We start from the raw sequence: 18836 nt of genomic DNA on the forward strand, positions 1-18836 counted from the left end.
AGGAGCATGAGTAAGCAGCCTCTCCTAATTGATGTGCAGATCCTGGAGTGGGTAGTAACTGCATAATAGCTTCATGTTGTCTTCTGAAAGTTAATACAGATGTGAACCCTGTCAAACTAGTCCACAGTTACCAGCAGCAGCTAATCACTGGAAAAATTTAACCCCATTTCATCCTTTATCTACACTTTGTCTTCCATGGAAAATGGATTAACACAGGACAACTTGGGCACCACAAACTCAGTCAACACAAATGGTTCCAGGCCTCCATGGTGGCCGGAGGACTCCAGCAGTCCATCAAAATCCCTTGGCTAAACAAGTTACTATCCAGCAGCAGAGCAGACAGAGCAGCCAAGTGTGTGGTTAGACAACAGCCAGCATGTTCTAAGTCAGTTCAGCATAGTCTGTAGTCAGAGGGGTTAGTGCTAACCTGCATTGCGTGGTATTTGCTGTGAACCAGGACTTTGCACACAGATAACTCCTGCTGTAGAGCTGACAGCAGTAAATTATTGCACAGAATTAACTCAACTATGCTTGAGCTGTAAGATGATTAGCTCAGTGAGCCTGTATTTTTGGGTCATGGTTCCTCTGGAGTAAGCTCTCAGAAGAGAGCCCTGGCAGGTTAACACACTGGCATATGCTTCTTGTTCATTTAAGAAATTCAGTAGGTCAAGAATCTGACACAAAGCCCTCAAATTGGATTCACTGGTAAAGGTGCCACTGGCTGTAAGTGTAGTACCTGTCACACTTTCTACTGGAACGCTGGTTTTAAGACAGCAAAATTCAACTGAATACAAAGAAACAACCACAGGCCAGCAACCATGCAACTCACACGACTTTTACCATGTTTTTATAAGGTCAGCAATACGATTTTAAGTTCCATCCAACCCAGCATAACTGCAAGCTGCCACAGCAGGAAGAGTGTGGCCCACAGTCTGGTTCTCAATCCTCTCTTGGGTTGGGTCTTGTAACTGTGTAGTCATAGCACAAGTCAGTTCTGTCAGCAGACAGAAATCCTTTCGTATCTGAACATGTGTGTTCCCATCCCACTGAATCAGTGAGATAAACCAACTCTCCTTACAATCATTTAGCAGCCCAGGTCCTTCTCAGGACTGAGCACAGCCATACCTTGCAGAGATCAGGTGTAGCACAAAACCACACCCGCGTAGTGCAGAGTCCTTCTGACACGCGTGAGGTGAACTTTTACCCCACATTACTGCCTTGGAAAGCAAGTAGCTAAGTAAAGTGATAAGAAGCTATTTTTTACCTTAAATCACTCAAGTGATAGCGAAGACAAAGCCTCTGATTGCACAAACCTAAGTTAGAGGGGATTGGAAAACACTCGAGCCTTCTGCACCTTCACCAACAACATTTTCTGAAGTAGACAATGACAAAGAATTGGGAAAAGTGCACTCTCATGTGAGAATGCACATTACAGGGCAAAAGCATGATAGAAGCACTGCTCTGCAAATGTCCATGTTCTGATCTGGATCTGTTACACAGTCTCTGGTTCCCAGGCCAGAAAGAGATGTGCAATCAGCATTTTGTGCATGCAATGTCCAGTATAAAAGGGGAAACCTATGCTTTATCCTTGCAGTCACCCAAAACTCCAGGGCAGCAGAAACTGGTGCAGTGTTCCAGGCTGAGAGCCTGTACCTTACATCCAAAGGCAAGTCAGCCTGTATAAACCAGCGTGATGCCAGCAGTCCAGCCCTGAAAAGTGCAGGACTCACCTGCTGGCACATACTCCACATATCACACGTGCAATAAACTGACACCTTCTGACAAAAATTAAACACATCTGTACCCAGTGCTGGGAGTAGTTAAACATTCCCCTTCCAAAGGAGCTGGGGACTTCTCTTTACAACACTAATGGCAGTGGTAGGATGTATAAAATACAGGCACAGCAGTATGAAAAGCTCTACCAACTAAACCATGAAGACCATGCCAATTTCTGTGGAGCAACTCTGCTGCCAGCAGGTACATTTTTCCTTCATGTACCACCTTTAGCACCTCTCTTCAACAATAAACTCTGCAGAATATGCTGGAGTTGGCGTTCAAACTTCAATTAGAACAGAAAAGGGTATCTTCATCTTTACACATCTCTCCTAGCCCCTGCATATGCCTCACATCTTTTGGTAGTTGTACAGTCACAGCCATCCCATGTCCAGATTTCAGAAACAGCTGTACAATAAAACCTCAGTGCAACAAAAACTCAGTGTGCAATGTGACAAATACCAGCTCCACTACTAACTCCCAATTTAATTCAGAACATCCCTTAACCTTGCAAGTGCAGAGGCAAGACTGTGCCTTTAACACACTTCTCATTAAGAACTCAGCTCTCTGTAAACTGCATATAATCAAATTTCTGCACTACCCTGTTCCAGTTTCTCATTACTGCATATCTTTCATGTTTTAATTCACATGACATTAGATTTGCTGCACTAAATGAGCACCTTCTGAACCCCAGAATAAAATGGAGGTTAATTACTAAACCAGATTTTTAAGTGAGAGTAAAACTCTATTAATGCCTAAAGCAATGCTAAACTTGACAACTTAATTGAAGTTAAGCATTGCAGAGTTAAACTGCCCCAACAGCTTTACTTGAGCTGCAGCTCACACATTAAGACCTCCCAGGATCCCACATTTTACACAGATGACAAGGGAAAGGACTCCTGACCCCGAATCTTGCACTTGCAGTCAGCCACTCAAGTGGCATTTTGTGATGGCTTTTTGTAAGCAGATGTCCAGACCTCTCCCCCACCTCGTCCACACCACTGAGACTTGGGATAAACATGAGGAGACAACAAAAAGCAATGGGTAAAAAGAGCTCTCACTTCATGAATTAGATGCAAAAACAGCTATCAAGATCTGCCAACATTCAGCATTCACATGGTGTTAATTCTGTCACCAAAGCACTGAACAGCTAACCATGCCATAAGTATCCTGACTAATGCAAGTATTGCTGCTCACTGTTAACCATCCACAGGCACTCTAATCTACACAAGAAAAGCCCAAAAGTATTGCATAAATGCTAATATCATCCTCATCTAAAATTGTGAAGTAAGAAAGACCACTGAATCTACAGGGTCCTGGGTTCCTTTGGAGCTTCTAGATGGCATTAAGAAATCGTATCTCTTCCCCAAAAAATGCTGCTTTGGGAAATCACCTGTAACTTTCTGCTTATTTCTCAACAGTTATTGGAAATGAAAAAGGAACAAAGTCTGGAACAGTAAACATTACTTATTTTCTATATATGATGTTTTGCTGTTGCCAGTCAACTGTAATTATCCGTACATGTCAGAGCTGGAGAATACACAGAAATGAAGGCAGCCTCAGAAAACACAGATGGAGACTGAACATGGTAACCTTGATGGCTGATACCAAGTAAATCAAGTGAGACTGCTATGGCAGGACATAGCACTGTATTCTTGCTTGTTATTCACAGCGTCATTGAAGATTTTTATTTAATTGCTACATTTCATTTTATCCTCTGAAATAAACTTTTTCAGTAATTTCAATAAAATCTTCTTTATGCTAAAGGAGATATTCTTTAAAATCTCCAGTTTATTGACCCTTGAAGCTGCCAAAAATAATCTGCATTAAATTAAAGCGTAGCCCTACAGAGCCAAGAGAAGATCAGTCCCAGCTAAAGATTAGATGCTCAATTCCATGTGATATGCATTTAATATAGCTTGGCCAAAGTGAATTGTGTGCTGTGATGAACAGAAACAGCTACAGGTTACAGAAAGCCTTTTGTGCACGGCTCACCAAGGAACCGATTCTAGAATTATCCCAGAGCAAGAAATGGCCAAAGTTCATGTTTACTATTTTGGAAGTAATTTCAACTTCAGTGTATGAATTCATAGCAGGCAAGTTGGTGCTAGTGCATCAAAGAACAGGAATATTTTAGTCAACAGCCTGGTGGAATTATTACACATGTTAAACAGCCCAGATAACATCACAAGCAATGAGCATCTGTCGAATGCTCTGCACAAACAACACCAAGGCACAGTTCTGCAGCACTGGACACAACCTCTGCTCTGAACTGCTCATTAAATGCAAGGTTATGTTGTGGGGTGCTTTGCATCCATCCACAATGGCAGAGCTAAAAACTGAAATGTGTCAAAAAGGGTTGAACCAAAATGAGGAAGAAACCTTGTCAGCCCTTGAGCCACAACTGAAGGATGCAGAAGTTTTGCTCACCATGTCTTAAGCTTTATCTGCACAATCCATTGTTTTTAGGGCAAAATCCAATAGTTCAGCTAAGAAATGCAGCTCCTTGTTTTATTTCAAAGAGCAAAGCTGAGGGAGTGCAGCTTGGGAAGATGTACAGCCTCCTCCATAGTCCATCTTGTATGCACTCTGACAAAGAAGTCAGAAAACAGTTCATGTATAACTCAAAAAATAACCCAAAACAAAAAAAAAACAGCTCCACATGTTTTTCACTCTGAGGGTCATCAGTACTGGAAGAAGTCATCCAGAGAAGTTGTGAAGTCTCTGTCTTTGGAGAGACTCAAAACTCAGCATGACATGGCTCTAAGCAGTAGAGCAGATGATCTGCAGAGGTGTCACCTCTGTGACTGAGTCTGTCTAGCCACTGGGAAAAGCTTCAGACTGTTGGAAACAACTGTATTCCAAACTTCCAGATCCTGCCCCTGTGACACACAGCATCAAATGTGACAATGTTGTGGCTGGCTTTGAGAACAACCCAGTTTTGGATCCAGAAAATTGTGGTCATATCGAGCTCCTTTTCCAGGGAAGCCACACGAGCTCTCCTTGTAACAGCAGGCAAACACACATATGGGGGCTGAAGGAGCTGGTCTGTGATATAAGCATGTGCACATCTAAATACTCATCTCAAACATTATCATCAGGACATCAGAAACTAAATGGGCAGTTAAGTCTTTCGGGGAAAAAAGAAGAAGAAAAATAAAAACCAGTTGATACTTATCATCCTCTGCTAAACAGACTATATACCAAAATTCAGTTAATTCTGCATCCCATGTTGAAAAGATTATGAATTTATCTTTTTCTAGTGGGATTTTTCACTTTTCTAAGTAGTATTTCAGTGAAAGTGGAACATATTAAAATCACAGTACATCAGATTTAGGATCTTGCCATATGCTGAACACTTTCTCCCAATCCAACAACATGGATTTGACTCAAACCATGAGCTGAAACTGAAGCACAAATAGTTCTGAGCAGCACACTCACATGCTTCAGGCTTGGTGGATCCCTCCTGTGTTTGTTACAGGCCTGGGGCTGCAAGATGAAACCTACCAGTACAAAACCAATTGAATTATTTAGGATTCTGAAATAAAGACTACACAGAAGTGTTGTCTTGAACAAAGGTCTAATTGAGGCAGATCTTTAAACATATGCTTAACTTCAGCTGGCATTTAAGTCTGATCTCTTTTAAAGAAGCCTCATCCTGAACACTGGATGCTTTCTTAGCTTGCTGCTCCTACTATGCCAAGGATTTAAAGTACATTTAGGGGGGAACAGTCTACGCGGGCATTTGCTCAGGAAGAATGCTTTTGGGAGACACTATACATCATTTTAACATTTCAATTACTTCTACAACCTCAAACAAGCCCAAATTGTTTCTAAAATTCCAGCACATCAGACACCTCCCTGAAGTTTAACTCAAATTCTCATCTTCTTCTAACAAGATGCCAGGAAACAGAAAAGAGCCTGTTCCCAAAAACTTCAATAAAATTCAGTTAAATTACCCAGATGGTTTTCATTCCACAGAAAATACTAAACCAGCAGTCTGCAAAGCATAGCATTTTCTAAATACACAAAATAAAGAGAAAACAATGCACAAGTGGAAAGTGCAAATGCTGAGCCCATTATATTTTTGTTCCAGCAGAAATGCAGCACAATCAATACAATCTTGCAGTTCTAAAGGACCCATCTTTCTGCTGCCAGGGGTGCTCTGCAGCTGTAAGCACCACCAAATAAACTGCACACAGTTCAACCACTCAATTTTTCCTGTGCTACATGCAGAAAGGAAGAACTGCATTCCCACCCACTTAACCTCCAAAACCCAGCGTTCCCTACAGCACAAGAAGCCAAAGAGCACCTGCTGAACAACCTATGTACTTTGAATGACTCTGCAAGCAGCCAAATTTAGCAAATTTGCTATTTTCTCCAAAGCACAGCCTGATTCTGCAGCTCTTAAATACAGGGAAAACTGTCTTAGATTAAATAGTGATTACAGATTTAGAATTTCAAGGGCTGTGAAAGTCCTTGCCACAGAAAATAAACCCACTGAGAAGAGATGAGGAGAGATACTGCAATTTTCTGTGCTGTGCTATTTAATAAATCTCAATGCAAGGAATTAAATTACAGATAGGGAAACAAGCATCTATATAATTACACAACACCACCTGAAATCATTCAAATCTACCACCAGCAGAATCAGAAAACTGATCAGCAAGGGATGAGCCATGAAAAAAAAAATCTCTCTGCAGTCAGAGATGGATATTCATCCCTTTCACATGGCATCTAACTAAAATGTTTCACAGCAATGGGGCAGGAGCTACCCCATGGCAGGGGATGGGACTGGTTGTCACAAACCAGCACCATCCTGCTGAGTACACCCCAAAACTGAGAGGAGGAAACAGGCCAGTGAGAAAGCTCAGTACTTAAACTGAGTGTCTCAAACAGGAAGAAACCCCTGAAGTATTTCTTCTGTAGACCATTGGTTTGTTTTCTCATGCAGTGGTGCTGGCCGTCCTCATCCCCAGCCTGCAGCACAGTGACAGTGACAGTCCTTGGGGAGAGCAGGACCCTGCCAGCTGCCCTCTGTGCCTTCCTAAAACAGCTCTTCAGGCTGCCCAGGAAGAGCTCAGAGGATGGAAATGGTTGGATCAGCAGCTGATAAAGCCACCATCAGGTGCCCCTGGCTGAAGCTCACTGTAACAGCCACCTTTTCTCAGCAGCTGGTGCCCAGAGTGCCTCTCAGCACAGCAGAGCAGCTTTCAGGAACACAAGATCACTGGACCTGTTTCTCTGCAGGTCTGTTTATAATCTCAAGTGGTGCTGCAAGGCAGAAAGTCAAATAGTCCCCAGTTTCAAAGTGCAAGTGCCTGAAGATCCCACCTGAGAACCAAGAACACACACCCCAGACTGGGGCAAGAGACCACTGCAGGCACAGACAGGGAAACTTTGCCTTATGGACATCTTTGCACCTCAGCACAACTCTTACAAGCACCTTCATTAGAAAGGCTAAGTGAGGGATAATAAAACAAAGGAGGACTGCTTTGGAAAGACAGCAATTATTGCCTGCTTGGAGGGATCTCTCCCAGAAAGCAGGAGGCTGCTGTAAAAGTCAGGTTTGCCAGTTCCTTGGGAAATACCAAAAAAGCTGCAAGGAAGACCCCGCCTCCAGCTCTGAAAATGTCCAGCAGCAGCACCAAACCCCTTCCAGCCAACCCTGGTTTTGTTGTAGGGGCAGCTCCAGCACTTTTGAGAGCCTTATAACAGGCAGACCCACCTCACAGTTTTCAACATGACTTGACACACTTGAAAAACACAAAGTCCTTGCTGGCCTACAGCATCTCCAGGGCTAAAAGCCCCTACAGCACAGCCTTGTACAGTATCAAATGTTGCATTAGCTGGGAACCAAATTATCACTTGCACAGTAGTTTTGCAATTAGATTGAAACTGTAAATTGTGCAACCAGCTAAATTAAAAAACAAGTTCATGATACAGACACTCTTAATTCAGCTCCTACCTTACTCACCTTACTCCTTTGTAACTTGTTTCTACACAGATTCAAGCTCCTTTTGCTGTACCACAAATGACTTCACATTCCTAAAAAATTAAGCACTCCTAAGAACTAACGTATGTTTGTCGTCACTCTTAATATCCACTTTTGCCTGAAGCTGCTTTACCAACACACATCACTCTGAGGCGCCTTTTGGGAATCAGAACCCATATCACCCTTCAACTCCCTTGCCTTCCTGCAACATTTCAAGACTCCTTTCCTTCATCCAACTCTCTCTGCCCTAGACATCATCACTCTTACTTTGAGCAGGTCCCTATATGTCATGCTGTGACCTCAACTACAGAGACTGGGACAACTACCTTTGAGATGGAGCTGAAAACCATCTAATTTCTGAGCACGTCCTACTTGCTTCGTGGTAGAGCTGTTCCACTTTGTAACACTAACTATTTTCTGCAGAAAAATCAGAATCCCATGAAAATATTCTCTCCCTTGCGTTACACCAAGTCACTCCTGCCCCTACCAGGCTCAAACAACAAATGGAGTAGCTTCTGCAAAAAAAGACACCTCATAAAGCTCATAGTTTATTGGTTTGGGCACTCCCAAGGACGGTGGGCACTTTAAATCCTGTGTCTTGAATCACAGTCAGGACTGGAACTCAAAACTTCTACGTGCTGAGTGGACAAAGCTGGGGCAGGGGGATGTCATACTACCTGCTCTTCCTCATTTCTGGAAGAGCACACCTGCCCTGGGCACGTCACTGCCAGGAGGGTTTAGCAACAGCTCCCCTGGACCTGACACCCAGCTCAGCTCAGCAGCCTCTCACAGCCTGCCCTGGACAGCTCAGGCATTCCCCAGCTCCCGGCCAGCATTCACTTTGAAGCCACCCCGAGTTCTTTAACACCCAGAAACCCACCTCATGGGGTTTTTTTAAATTCCACTAGGCAACAGAAGACATAAAAATGGGATGATGCAAGGCTAACCCAAAGCTCCCCTAATGAACATAGCCCCAAGTGTCCAACAGGATGTGACAGGTGGAGGGGCAGGCGAGCCCGGCCGAGATGAGGTCACAAAATGAGCACTTTGCACAGCACGCTACTAATCTTAAATTCCAAACTCATTATGCACAAGCCTAACAAACAAAGGAGCAGCTTAGCAGATTTACAATGTACCTTCTCCAAGGGTGGAATAATTATTTATCTGATAGCAACCTTCATGATACAACAGCAATACATAAATAAATGATCCCAGCAACTCTTGTGAATTGTGCCTGTGGCTTCACTAGACAGACTAACAGCTGGAATGTGCATTTAGCTGGCTGAGCTTGGGCAGAGTTGTAAATATTTGCTACAAATAAAATAAAGCTTGCTAGACTGAGCAGAAACCCAAACACAGTAGTTAATGGCATTTAGGGGACACAGTGCAAGAGACCCACAGGCCCCTGAACTCCTTCCAGCTTCCAAGGAACAGCCCCTAACTTTGTTCCTCTTTGCTTTCCTCTAAGATCATTCCCTTCTGCATGTACACATGTCAATACCGTTCTGATTTCACATCTCAACTTTTATCTAGACTGAATTTCACAAACATTATAGAAAGAGGTTGTATTTCTAATTTGGCTTTACAGCTGCGTATTACCATGCAGCAACACATTCAGAAAAAGCATTTCCAAAGTCATACTTTATACAAGCTCTCTCCTTTATTTAGACAAAAACCCAAAGAATCCTGAAAGGAAATAGTACATGTGCACAAAATATGCTCAGCTAGGCTCTCCCACTCAGATCCTTTTCCACTTCTGTGGCATTATTCCGACCTCCCAGTTTGAAGCCCCAGAACCACATGTTCCCCTTGCCCATATTCCCAGTTTCTCACCATCTGACAGCTTCCGAAGTCTGCTCCCATCTTCTAACCCTGAAACAGCACCTCCAGCCCAAGTTTTCTAGCTGGCTGCTTCTCTTCCAGGCAGGATCACAGCAGTTCCTGTTTTATGTGTTTATATATTACAACAGGACAGCTGGCAGTACGATTAGTAACAGTCACTGACTGCTCCAGTCTCCATCCTACAAAGCATCCTTCACTTGGGACATTCTGGTTGTTCCCATTTGTTTCTTTTCCCCCACCTCCAGACCCCAATTCCCCTGCCCTATTTGTTTCCCCTATTCCTCCAGCAGTTTGTGCTGTCACATATTTGCAAAGAAAAGAGACAACATCTCAACATTTGGGTTACAGGCAAGCTTTAACAATATGTTATCATCATGCTGCTTTAAACACATTAAAACTGGCAAGATTCCAGCACCTAAATATCTCAGATTATCAACATCTTTCCAGGAACGCAAAATACCAATATTCACCCAGATTTTCTGAGAATTCACCCCAAAAAAATTCTTTAATGTAACAGTAGGCCAAACCAGGAACGTAACCCTTGCACACAAAGATTGCTTTTGTAGGTTTAAACAGACACAGACATGTGTCTTCAGAAGCAGCCTCACAGGGTGGTCTGAGAAGACCAGACCCCCAACATGCTCCCCCCAGCCACACCAGCCCAAACAGCAGGTTCAGGTGGGTTTATGCCCATTCTGTGCCAGAAGAGCAGCACAAAGGAAGGTGCAACCTACCTGTGAATCTAGATCAGTGTTTTTTGGGAAGCAGTTGAAGAGGATGAATCCAAGTCTTCCCAGAGGTGGCAGCTGCAGCATCGTCCCCAATGCAACTGTTTCCCTGAGCTGTAATATCCCTATGAAATACCAAATGCAGAACTGGGCTCCAGCCACCTGACACTGCACTTGAGGTGCTCTAGAGTAAAAGGGTCTGAAAAAAAGCCACTTGTTTGTTCTTGATGCTCATTTCTGCATGGAACACAGAATTCACAAACCCCACATCTGCAAATGTATGTCCGCCTGTATTGTAAAGGAATAATCTTCATGGGAACTGATTTTAAAAAAAACTTGTTTACAGTTAGAGGCTGCTAATTACAACATTAAAATACTAGCCTGAACCCCACATTACACTTGCATTGTTTTACATAGCAGTACACGTAACAATCATCACAGCAAGCTGCTCTGTTGGCTCATGCTGGAAGAAGTAATTATACATCACAGCAACACAATTTTGCCCTTCAACCTGCCAGTCCAGTCCATGCAGCAGCTGCAAGCAGCAGGTCAGGGTGGGGGGAGCCTACAGAGAGTGTTTCTACATAATCACTTACCACTGAAGAGAAAAAAAAAGCTAAAAACCACCAGCCCCTGGCTTGCATGCTTGGCAGAAAGCTGCTAACACAAACATTACAGCAGGCCTTGGAGCAGGGATGTTACCAGAAAAAATGAGCTCCATCCAAGGGCACTACTAGTGTTGAAGTATTAGCTGAGAGTTGTAGTGCAAGCCCTATTTAGTAATTGTCACCATTTCTGTGCCTGTACCAGCGATACCCACACTATCCTGTTTCACTTGGACACTGCTGTGACCTCTCAAACACCTGTTCTCAGGTGAAGCCCACAGGCAACAGTGACTAAGGCCTATGCAAGCTGAATGTCACTGAGACAGAGCCTTTCAAAAGGCACCCCAAAACTGTTAGTGCCCACCCACAGCAAGCAGAGCCTTGGGGTGCCTAACACTGAAAACTGCACTTAACTTCTGCCCCAGATGGACTGGAGAGCAAGGATGACCTCTTCCAAGATTTTGGCTCTAGTGAACCTGAATATTTCAATCTTCACACTCAAAGCAGCATCAGGTTTTTCACAGCTGTTGCAGATAAAGTAGTGGCATAGTTATACTGTGAATATGCAATAAAATTCATTTTCCTGTGCTGTTTTTTTTCCTCCAGTATGAAATGAAGTGTAAAACTACACACAAGCCATTAGTTGTGCTGTTACTGTTTAACTAGAGATTATAAAAAATAAATCATCACAGTTCTTGTATGATAGTGATGCAACAGTTAACCGTCCAGCAAAATCTGCCATGCCAGGCTGCTTAATCATGCTTTTTTTTTTGCTTTGTTCCAGCAAAAAATCATATTAAAAGACAGTTAATTTTTCCAAGCAAAAATGTTACAGCCTGTGTATTTCAAAAACATTTTGAATCCAAAATAGAACGAGACAGACAATAATGGCCAAAAGCCTGACCAGCTTAATAGAAGTTGGACTCTCATTTTGTTCCCAACACTGAAACAGCAGATTGTTCACAGAAGACAATTAAGAGCCAACACACAATTTAAATTTTTTTTAGCAGAAAAGTAAACAGAAAATTACTCCTGTTTCATTTTCTAAGCCTTTTAAAAGCAAACACAGAAACAGGACAGCATCATTAAGTGCCAGAACAGGTTTCTCCTGTACCCTCATTTTTAAGCAGCTGTACCGATTTCTTCCCAATCAACTTTTAATCAGAGAACATGTTTAAGATTCTGAATTTGCTTGTAAAATTGTACATCTGCAAATATCTTCTGCTCTTGCTTCCAGTTTTCTCCTAGACCCTGATCAGGCTGTGCAGCAGGAATTAGTCATGCTGCCTACCACGGTGCTGGGAAGGACCTCTGATACACTGCCCTAAGTGCCAAATAAAAACATGCACAGTGCACAAGAGGCTCTGCAATTACTTGTTAATGACAGTGGATAGATTCACAGCAGCCCCACAAATTCTATACCAGAAGCTTGTGAAATGACCTCCACTCTATGTGGAGGGAAATGAGCACTACCAGGGCAGCCCAGCTCTCCATCAGCAGGGCTGCACAGGCTTCTTTTCAGCCTTTTAAGAGACAGAATATATTGATTCAAATGATCACCTGGAACCTGCAAACCAACAGCAGCCAGCTAGGGAAGTTTCCTGCTCACCAGAAAAGCATGGATTTATTTCAAGCAGAATGCATATGTACTTGTACACAACTAACACAGCCAGCAGCTTGATAAATAAAAAGCAAACACATGTGCCTGCTAAAAGATGCACAGTCAGTGCAGCCAGCTCAGCCTCAAAATATCTGTGCCCTCTCTGATCAGCTTGGCAGCCACACAAAACCCTCCCGAGGAAAGCAGGCCAGGGAAGCAAAAAGGTGACGCTCAATAGTTCGTATCAAAGCAAATGCTGAACTGAATTTCATGGGCTATTTCTGTTTCCTTGCTAAATAGCAAAGGCCTACTGCAAATAGCAGAGTGAGAGTTGTGCAGGAGAGAAAAGGTCACCCAGGATCTCTCACCATGGCAAATGCTGTGCTACAGACAGGGAGCAGCACCAGCTCCCCGTGCAAAGAAATATACGGAAATATCACTTATTGTCTCCACATGTTTATACAACAGACACTCCAACAGCAGCCTTTCCTTTTAAAACTGTTTTCAAAAACAAAAAAGTACAAAAAGATGTGGTGAAGGTTTCCTTCCCAGTGCAGCGAATTTGAGGTACAGAATAAACATGGAATTATTGACTCAGTCACAAAAATGTTACCAGAGAGATTTCAGAGACATACTTCTGGCTTAGCTCTACTCCCACTGACGTCAGTTCAGACTTCTACCACTGATTTCAGGCAGTGCTGGCCTACGTAGCACTTCCAGCTCAGCTATTATTACCTTTTAGTTTAAAATATGTAATGTTCCTCTGTAACAGACGGAAAAATATTTCAGGAACTTTTTAAATCTGTTCCTCCAAGATACATTTTGATTTTTTTTTAATCACACTGAGACACGGTTCCTGGATGCAAGAACATGTGACCTGTTCTAAATAAAGGATATTTTCCACTTCTTGCACAACTGGAACAGATATAAGCAGTAGCTTGAACAAACTGCATTGCAGAACCCAACCAGAATATAAAACACTTGAACAAGATCCATAAATAGCAGTAATATGAAAAGACTACCTCCAATAAGGCACAAACTCAATGTTAAGCCTAATGTAATCAAGTTCAAATTCAATCACGCTGCAAAGTTCATTTACAAAATTAAATTTGATCATCTGCAGGCTAAGGCACTAGGGCACTTCAGAAGAGTCCTCTTTGGCTCCAGAGTAATCTCCAGAGTTGGCTCAAAAATGTGTGTCTATTTGGCAAAATTAATATCTCCTCAGCAATCATTGTATATTAAAAGGGAAGCTTTAACTAAATCAAAACTTCAGCGTTGAGTAGACAAGAAGAAAAAAACAAACAGGAATGCTTTACAGAAAGTCCTAACTGGATAGAGATGAGGCACCAGCTGATATAGGTAAAATATTGAGGGTTTGCACAAAGGGAAAGGTTTTTGGACAGCAGGAATAAAGAGACTTTATAAAGACATCACTGCTTTAATAATAACAAACTCTACATCCCAATGTTATTGCTCATAAAACAAAAATAAGCCTCCTAAGAAACTATTATGCAAATTAAATGTATTTCCTAATATTTTCTTCCACTAAAAATACTTCAGTAACTGCATCATTCAGGTGCTTTTTAAACAGTCTGAAAACATAGGCAACAGAAAAGGGCACAAATAGCTGTAATTTATCTGCAGGTTTTATTAAGATCATGGCAGTAAATTACAACAGCTGACAATAATTTGCTGGTGCTTGCAATGTCACACAGACCATCCAAATGGAAACACATTGCAGACAACAAAAATACGGAGAAAATCAATTTAATATCAAAAACTCTACTGCATTTGTCACACCTGGGCTGCTTCAGAGTGCCCTGTGCAATGGCAGGCTGTACAGCCTTTACCTCCAGATACCAGTCTGACATCCAAAACATTGCCAAATGATTTAAAGTGTCTCCATTCGAGATGTAACTCAATCCTCCAGTGCCCTGCTGACTGCGTGCAGACACGTCAGGAGCCATGTTTACTTTTGGTAATAAAGCTCCATCGATTCATTGTACACTGCTCCTACCAGGAAACAAACCTTATTTGCTTGTTCATTACATAAACACATACATATTTAAGTGTATGTGCTGGTACATTAAGACTATTATACTTTGTGAATATGGCAGAAGAGGAATAAAATATGAATATGAGGTGAAAAAAAAATAGATCTCATTGTCTTTCTGGGTAGTCTGAAAGCCCATTTTCCTCCCACAGAGAAAAGTGACTCTGGAAAAATCAAAGCAACTGAAACATCATCCCAGTTTTCAAAGACATCCGACCATGGCAAATTCCAGAGATCTCATGAATGTAGGTATTACTTTGCCCAAGGATCCAACTTCTCATGGGTTGGGAGGGTTTGGGAAGTATGGGTTTGACTGATCTATCTCAGCCCCATGCATCCTCTCCACCCTCTGTGATTAAAGCTTTTGCTGGGCTTACATTTTAACTTGGCCTCTAGCATTCAATTGTGGCTTGGCCTAAGTTAGTACAGTATTTACTGCAAAAAGCTTTTATTATTGGACCCCTTGCGGCTTTGGATTGCAGACTTGAATTATGAAACAGGGATGGAGTAACTGTGAGGGCATACTGGAGAGGAGAAATCTTTAACTGGATGGCACTACTGGAAAACAAGCAATGTGGGAGGAAGCAAATAGGAGAGTTTCACTGAGAGAAGGACGGCAGTATGAGCAAGGCTGAGTTAAACCGGTCAACAAAACTGTTTCTTCTTGATTCAGAGCACTGACATTCTTACCTATTTCTTAGCAGGATGAAATTTTCTCTGTACTCACAATTTCAGCTGCTATGAGTAAGCCAAAGATGCTTCTCAACTGTTATGGTTAGAAAGATCAGAGAAAGCCCTGAACGTTGCTAGGAAATCAGCATTTCTCACCAGGGAAAAGAGCAGATTGCTGTTTAGACTCAGCTCCTCACATCAGCTCTGGTTTGCCTGCTCCCCAGGCACCCTTCCAGAGCCAGGCTGTGGAGAGGGTAAGAAAGCAATTCCCATGGCCAGTTCCACAACTACACCACGCTGACCTGCTGCTACTCCACTCACTATGCAATTACTCCTGATTTACATCCACAAGAGAAAGCAGCAGGGTGATGCTGATACCCTCGATAATCATCAGTCAAACTGGTTCCAGGCCTGAGCAAAGCTGAAGGACTACAGAAGTTCTCTGAGATATGATCATGAAACAAACAGGTTTGGGAGCAACTTCTGCCTCCTGTTATCGTCAAGTTTTATCAGCCTGGCTCCAGGGACAGGTTTATATGGACCTGGCAGGGCCCCTGACTCCTCTGCATCTTCGTCTCCCACAATACCAGGAAGACAGCTGAGACTCTCCCTCCAGGTACGAGCTGTACGTGAGCTGGGCAGGCTCCACACTGAGGTTAACATGTCAGTTCACTATCTGCCAGAAAAGCCATGGATTGTTATTCCACCCTCAGGCTGCCTCTTCTCACACACATGGCTACATGTGGAGGGACACGAGGCAGACTGGGACGAGCTGGTCACTGCTCCAAAAAGCTGTCCTGGAAACACCAGGGCAGATGTTGGTCTGAGGCACCACCAGGATGTGAGGATGACAGACCCCTTTAAACCCAGAGGGTGGGCAGTGCTGTCTCTGCAGGAATATCAGGTAAGGATGAACTGGGGAAATTCACTCCAGGGAAGTTTGAAGTGACAACATTTAGAAGACAGTAAAATACTCCAGTGCTTCATTAGAGAGTTTATTCACTTCTCCCTGAGAGAGGTGAACAATGCAAGGCTGCATTTGGGTCCCAAAGCATCAAGTCACAGGAATTAAGAGCAGTTGCAGCATCTGTGCAATGTCAAATGCAGGCCTGCCACCTAAGCTCCAGTGCAGACCTGCTATCCATGCTCACACCAGGAAAGCACAGACAAACTGCTGACTACAGAGAGGACAGCCACAAAGGGACAACTCCTGCACACCAGTTAGGACACACAGCTGGTACAGACAGGGCTACTGGGCCACAGCACAGCAGTCATGACTGCTGCACACCCCTGGCAACACAAGCACTAAACCCAAAGCCCTGGGTGTCTCTCAGCTGTCTCCATCACAGCTGGAACCCATCAGTGCTGGTGAACTCCATCTGCTCTGCACATTAGCCTGGCTCTCAGATAATTACCTGGGTAATGGCAATTTCCCTTCATAACCTTAGGGAGCAAAGGAGTTCTAGCAACTTCAGTTTGGCTGGACAGCCTGTCAGGCTGTGCATCACCAACACACCGTTTCTGAGCCAGACCAAGGATACTGACCAAGCCAGCATGAGGCAGGGCTGACATGAAGACAAGCCACAGGAGGTGGCCCCACATCTGTAAGCCCTTGTGACAGCAACAGAATTTTTAACACCTCTTACTACAAACCTTCAGTACTCCTGAAACACTGAAAAAATGATCAAAAAGTAATTTATTTACTTTGAAGTTTGTCTGACAGGCTGTACAGTCCAAACTCATTCTAGCACCTTTTTTTTTAATATTTACATTCTTATTTTTTTTTCCACTACACACAGACGTAGGAAGAGCAGTGTTCAAAACTAAAAAGTGAATACAGAGACAGGCTAACAAGAGACCTGATGAAAACCACAGAACACTTGCAGCAATGACCTTACATCCAGCAGAGTGCTGCTAAGGAGAGTGTTGAGGTGAAATGGAGGGTTCCCTGAATGAAAAACCAGAGGGAGAAACGTGCCATAGCTGACAAGGTGGATGCTAAAGGCGCGGGAGAGCGGTGACTTTCTTTTTCCAGCAGTAGGACGGACAACGGCTCGCTAACAGCCCACAAGGGAGGGAAACACACACAGACCGCCTTATTTTCCTTTACGGAGCGTATCTACGCGATGCAGCCGCTCCAGATAAGCAAACAGTGGGTAGTTCAGGGAAGAACCACTCTAGGAAGAAAGTGACCTACCTAGCAAAACTTTTCAGTGCCCAAGCAAGTAACAAACCCGCTCTCAGGCCCAAAAAAAAAAAAAAAAAACCAAAAAAGACAAAAAAAAAAAACACTCAACGAAAACCAATCAAGAACAACCTCATACGCCACGAGCCCCTGCAGCTGCCAGACCCTCCGCAGCTCCGCGCTCGGACGGGGTCTCGCCGCGGCGCTCACCGGGGCAGGCGCGGCCCCGGCCCGGCCCGGCCTGGCCCCGCTGCCGGCGGGGCTGCCCCGGTGACAGCCGGGCCCGCACGGCCAACAATGCCCTTTACATAACGCGGGCCCGGCCCGCCCTCGGCCAACAACGCCGCTATTATGGCACGGAGCGCTCGGCGGCCGCCCCGCTGCGCAGCGGCGGCCGCGGGGATGATGCTCCGCGCCCCGCGCCCCCACCTGCTCTTGAGGGGCTGGCTCTTCAGCTCGTAGTACGTCTTGGGCTCCTCGTGGAACTCCTCGCCCACCTCGAAGTCCGGCACGATCCCCGACTCCGCCTGCATCGTCGCCGCGGCCGCTGCGAGAGGGAGAGACGGGAGGTTACGGCTGCGGCGCCGAGCGAGCCCCGCCGCGCCGCCCGCCCCGCTCCGCTCCGCTCCGCCGGCTGGGCTCACACACAGCGCCGCCCGCCCCGCCTGGGACTTGTAGTCCGCCCCGGGGCCGGCCCGGCCGCCTCCGCCCGCCGCGCACTACAAGTCCCGCCGCGCCGCGCCGCGCCGGGAGGGCAGGGCCGCGCTGGGCCGCCGCTGTCAGCCCGAGTCCCGCCCCATTCCCGGCCCATTCCCAGCCCATTCCCGGCCCATTCCCGGCCCGTTCCCGTCCCCGGCCCGGCCCGGCCCGGCCGTGCGCGCCACCTGCCGCCCCCTCCCCGCGCCGCCCCGCCCCCGCTGTGACGTCACGCGGCTCTGACGGCACCGGTGCCGCGCGTGACGTCACGCTGCCCGCAGCCCCCCTCAGCAGCGGCAGCGGCCGCAAAGCGCTGCGGGTGTCCCTAAAACCACCAAGTCGTGCGATGGTTTAGGTTGGAGGCGGCCTTAAAGCCAATCTCGTTCACCCTCTCCATGGGCAGGGACACCTTCCACTGTCCCAGGGCACTCCAAGCCCCGTCCAGCCTGGCTTTGGGCGCTGCCAGGGATGTGGCAGCCACGGCTTGTCTGTGCCAGTGCCTCCCCACCCTCACAGGGAACAGTGTCTTCCTCATACACAATCTAACCCTGCACCCTCTCTGTTTGAATCCATTCTCCCTCGTCCTGTCACTCCAGGCTCTTGTAAGAAGTCTCTCTCTGTCTTTTTGTAGGCTCCCTTCAGGTACTGGAAGAGACCAGCACAAAGGGCTCTGCATCTCCCCTT

General features: G+C 45.0%; 1 protein-coding gene across 2 annotated transcripts in view; it reads right to left on the reverse strand.

Moving 5' to 3' along the window:
* MITF (melanocyte inducing transcription factor) overlaps nucleotides 1–18257 on the reverse strand; it is a 99450-nt gene extending 81193 nt beyond the window's left edge. Inside the window, exon 1 of one of the 2 annotated variants that reach the window (XM_030282813.4) lies at nucleotides 17886–18257. In XM_030282813.4, the coding sequence (XP_030138673.1) occupies nucleotides 17886–17989 (104 nt within the window). In that variant the 5' untranslated portion in view covers nucleotides 17990–18257. The remainder of the gene's footprint in view (nucleotides 1–17885) is intronic. The other variant, XM_002193131.7, reaches the window with a different exon arrangement.
* Between the last annotated feature and the right edge of the window lie 579 nt (nucleotides 18258–18836).

Source organism: Taeniopygia guttata, chromosome 12 (genome assembly GCF_048771995.1).
Source record: "Taeniopygia guttata chromosome 12, bTaeGut7.mat, whole genome shotgun sequence".
Classification (NCBI taxonomy): domain Eukaryota; kingdom Metazoa; phylum Chordata; class Aves; order Passeriformes; family Estrildidae; genus Taeniopygia; species Taeniopygia guttata.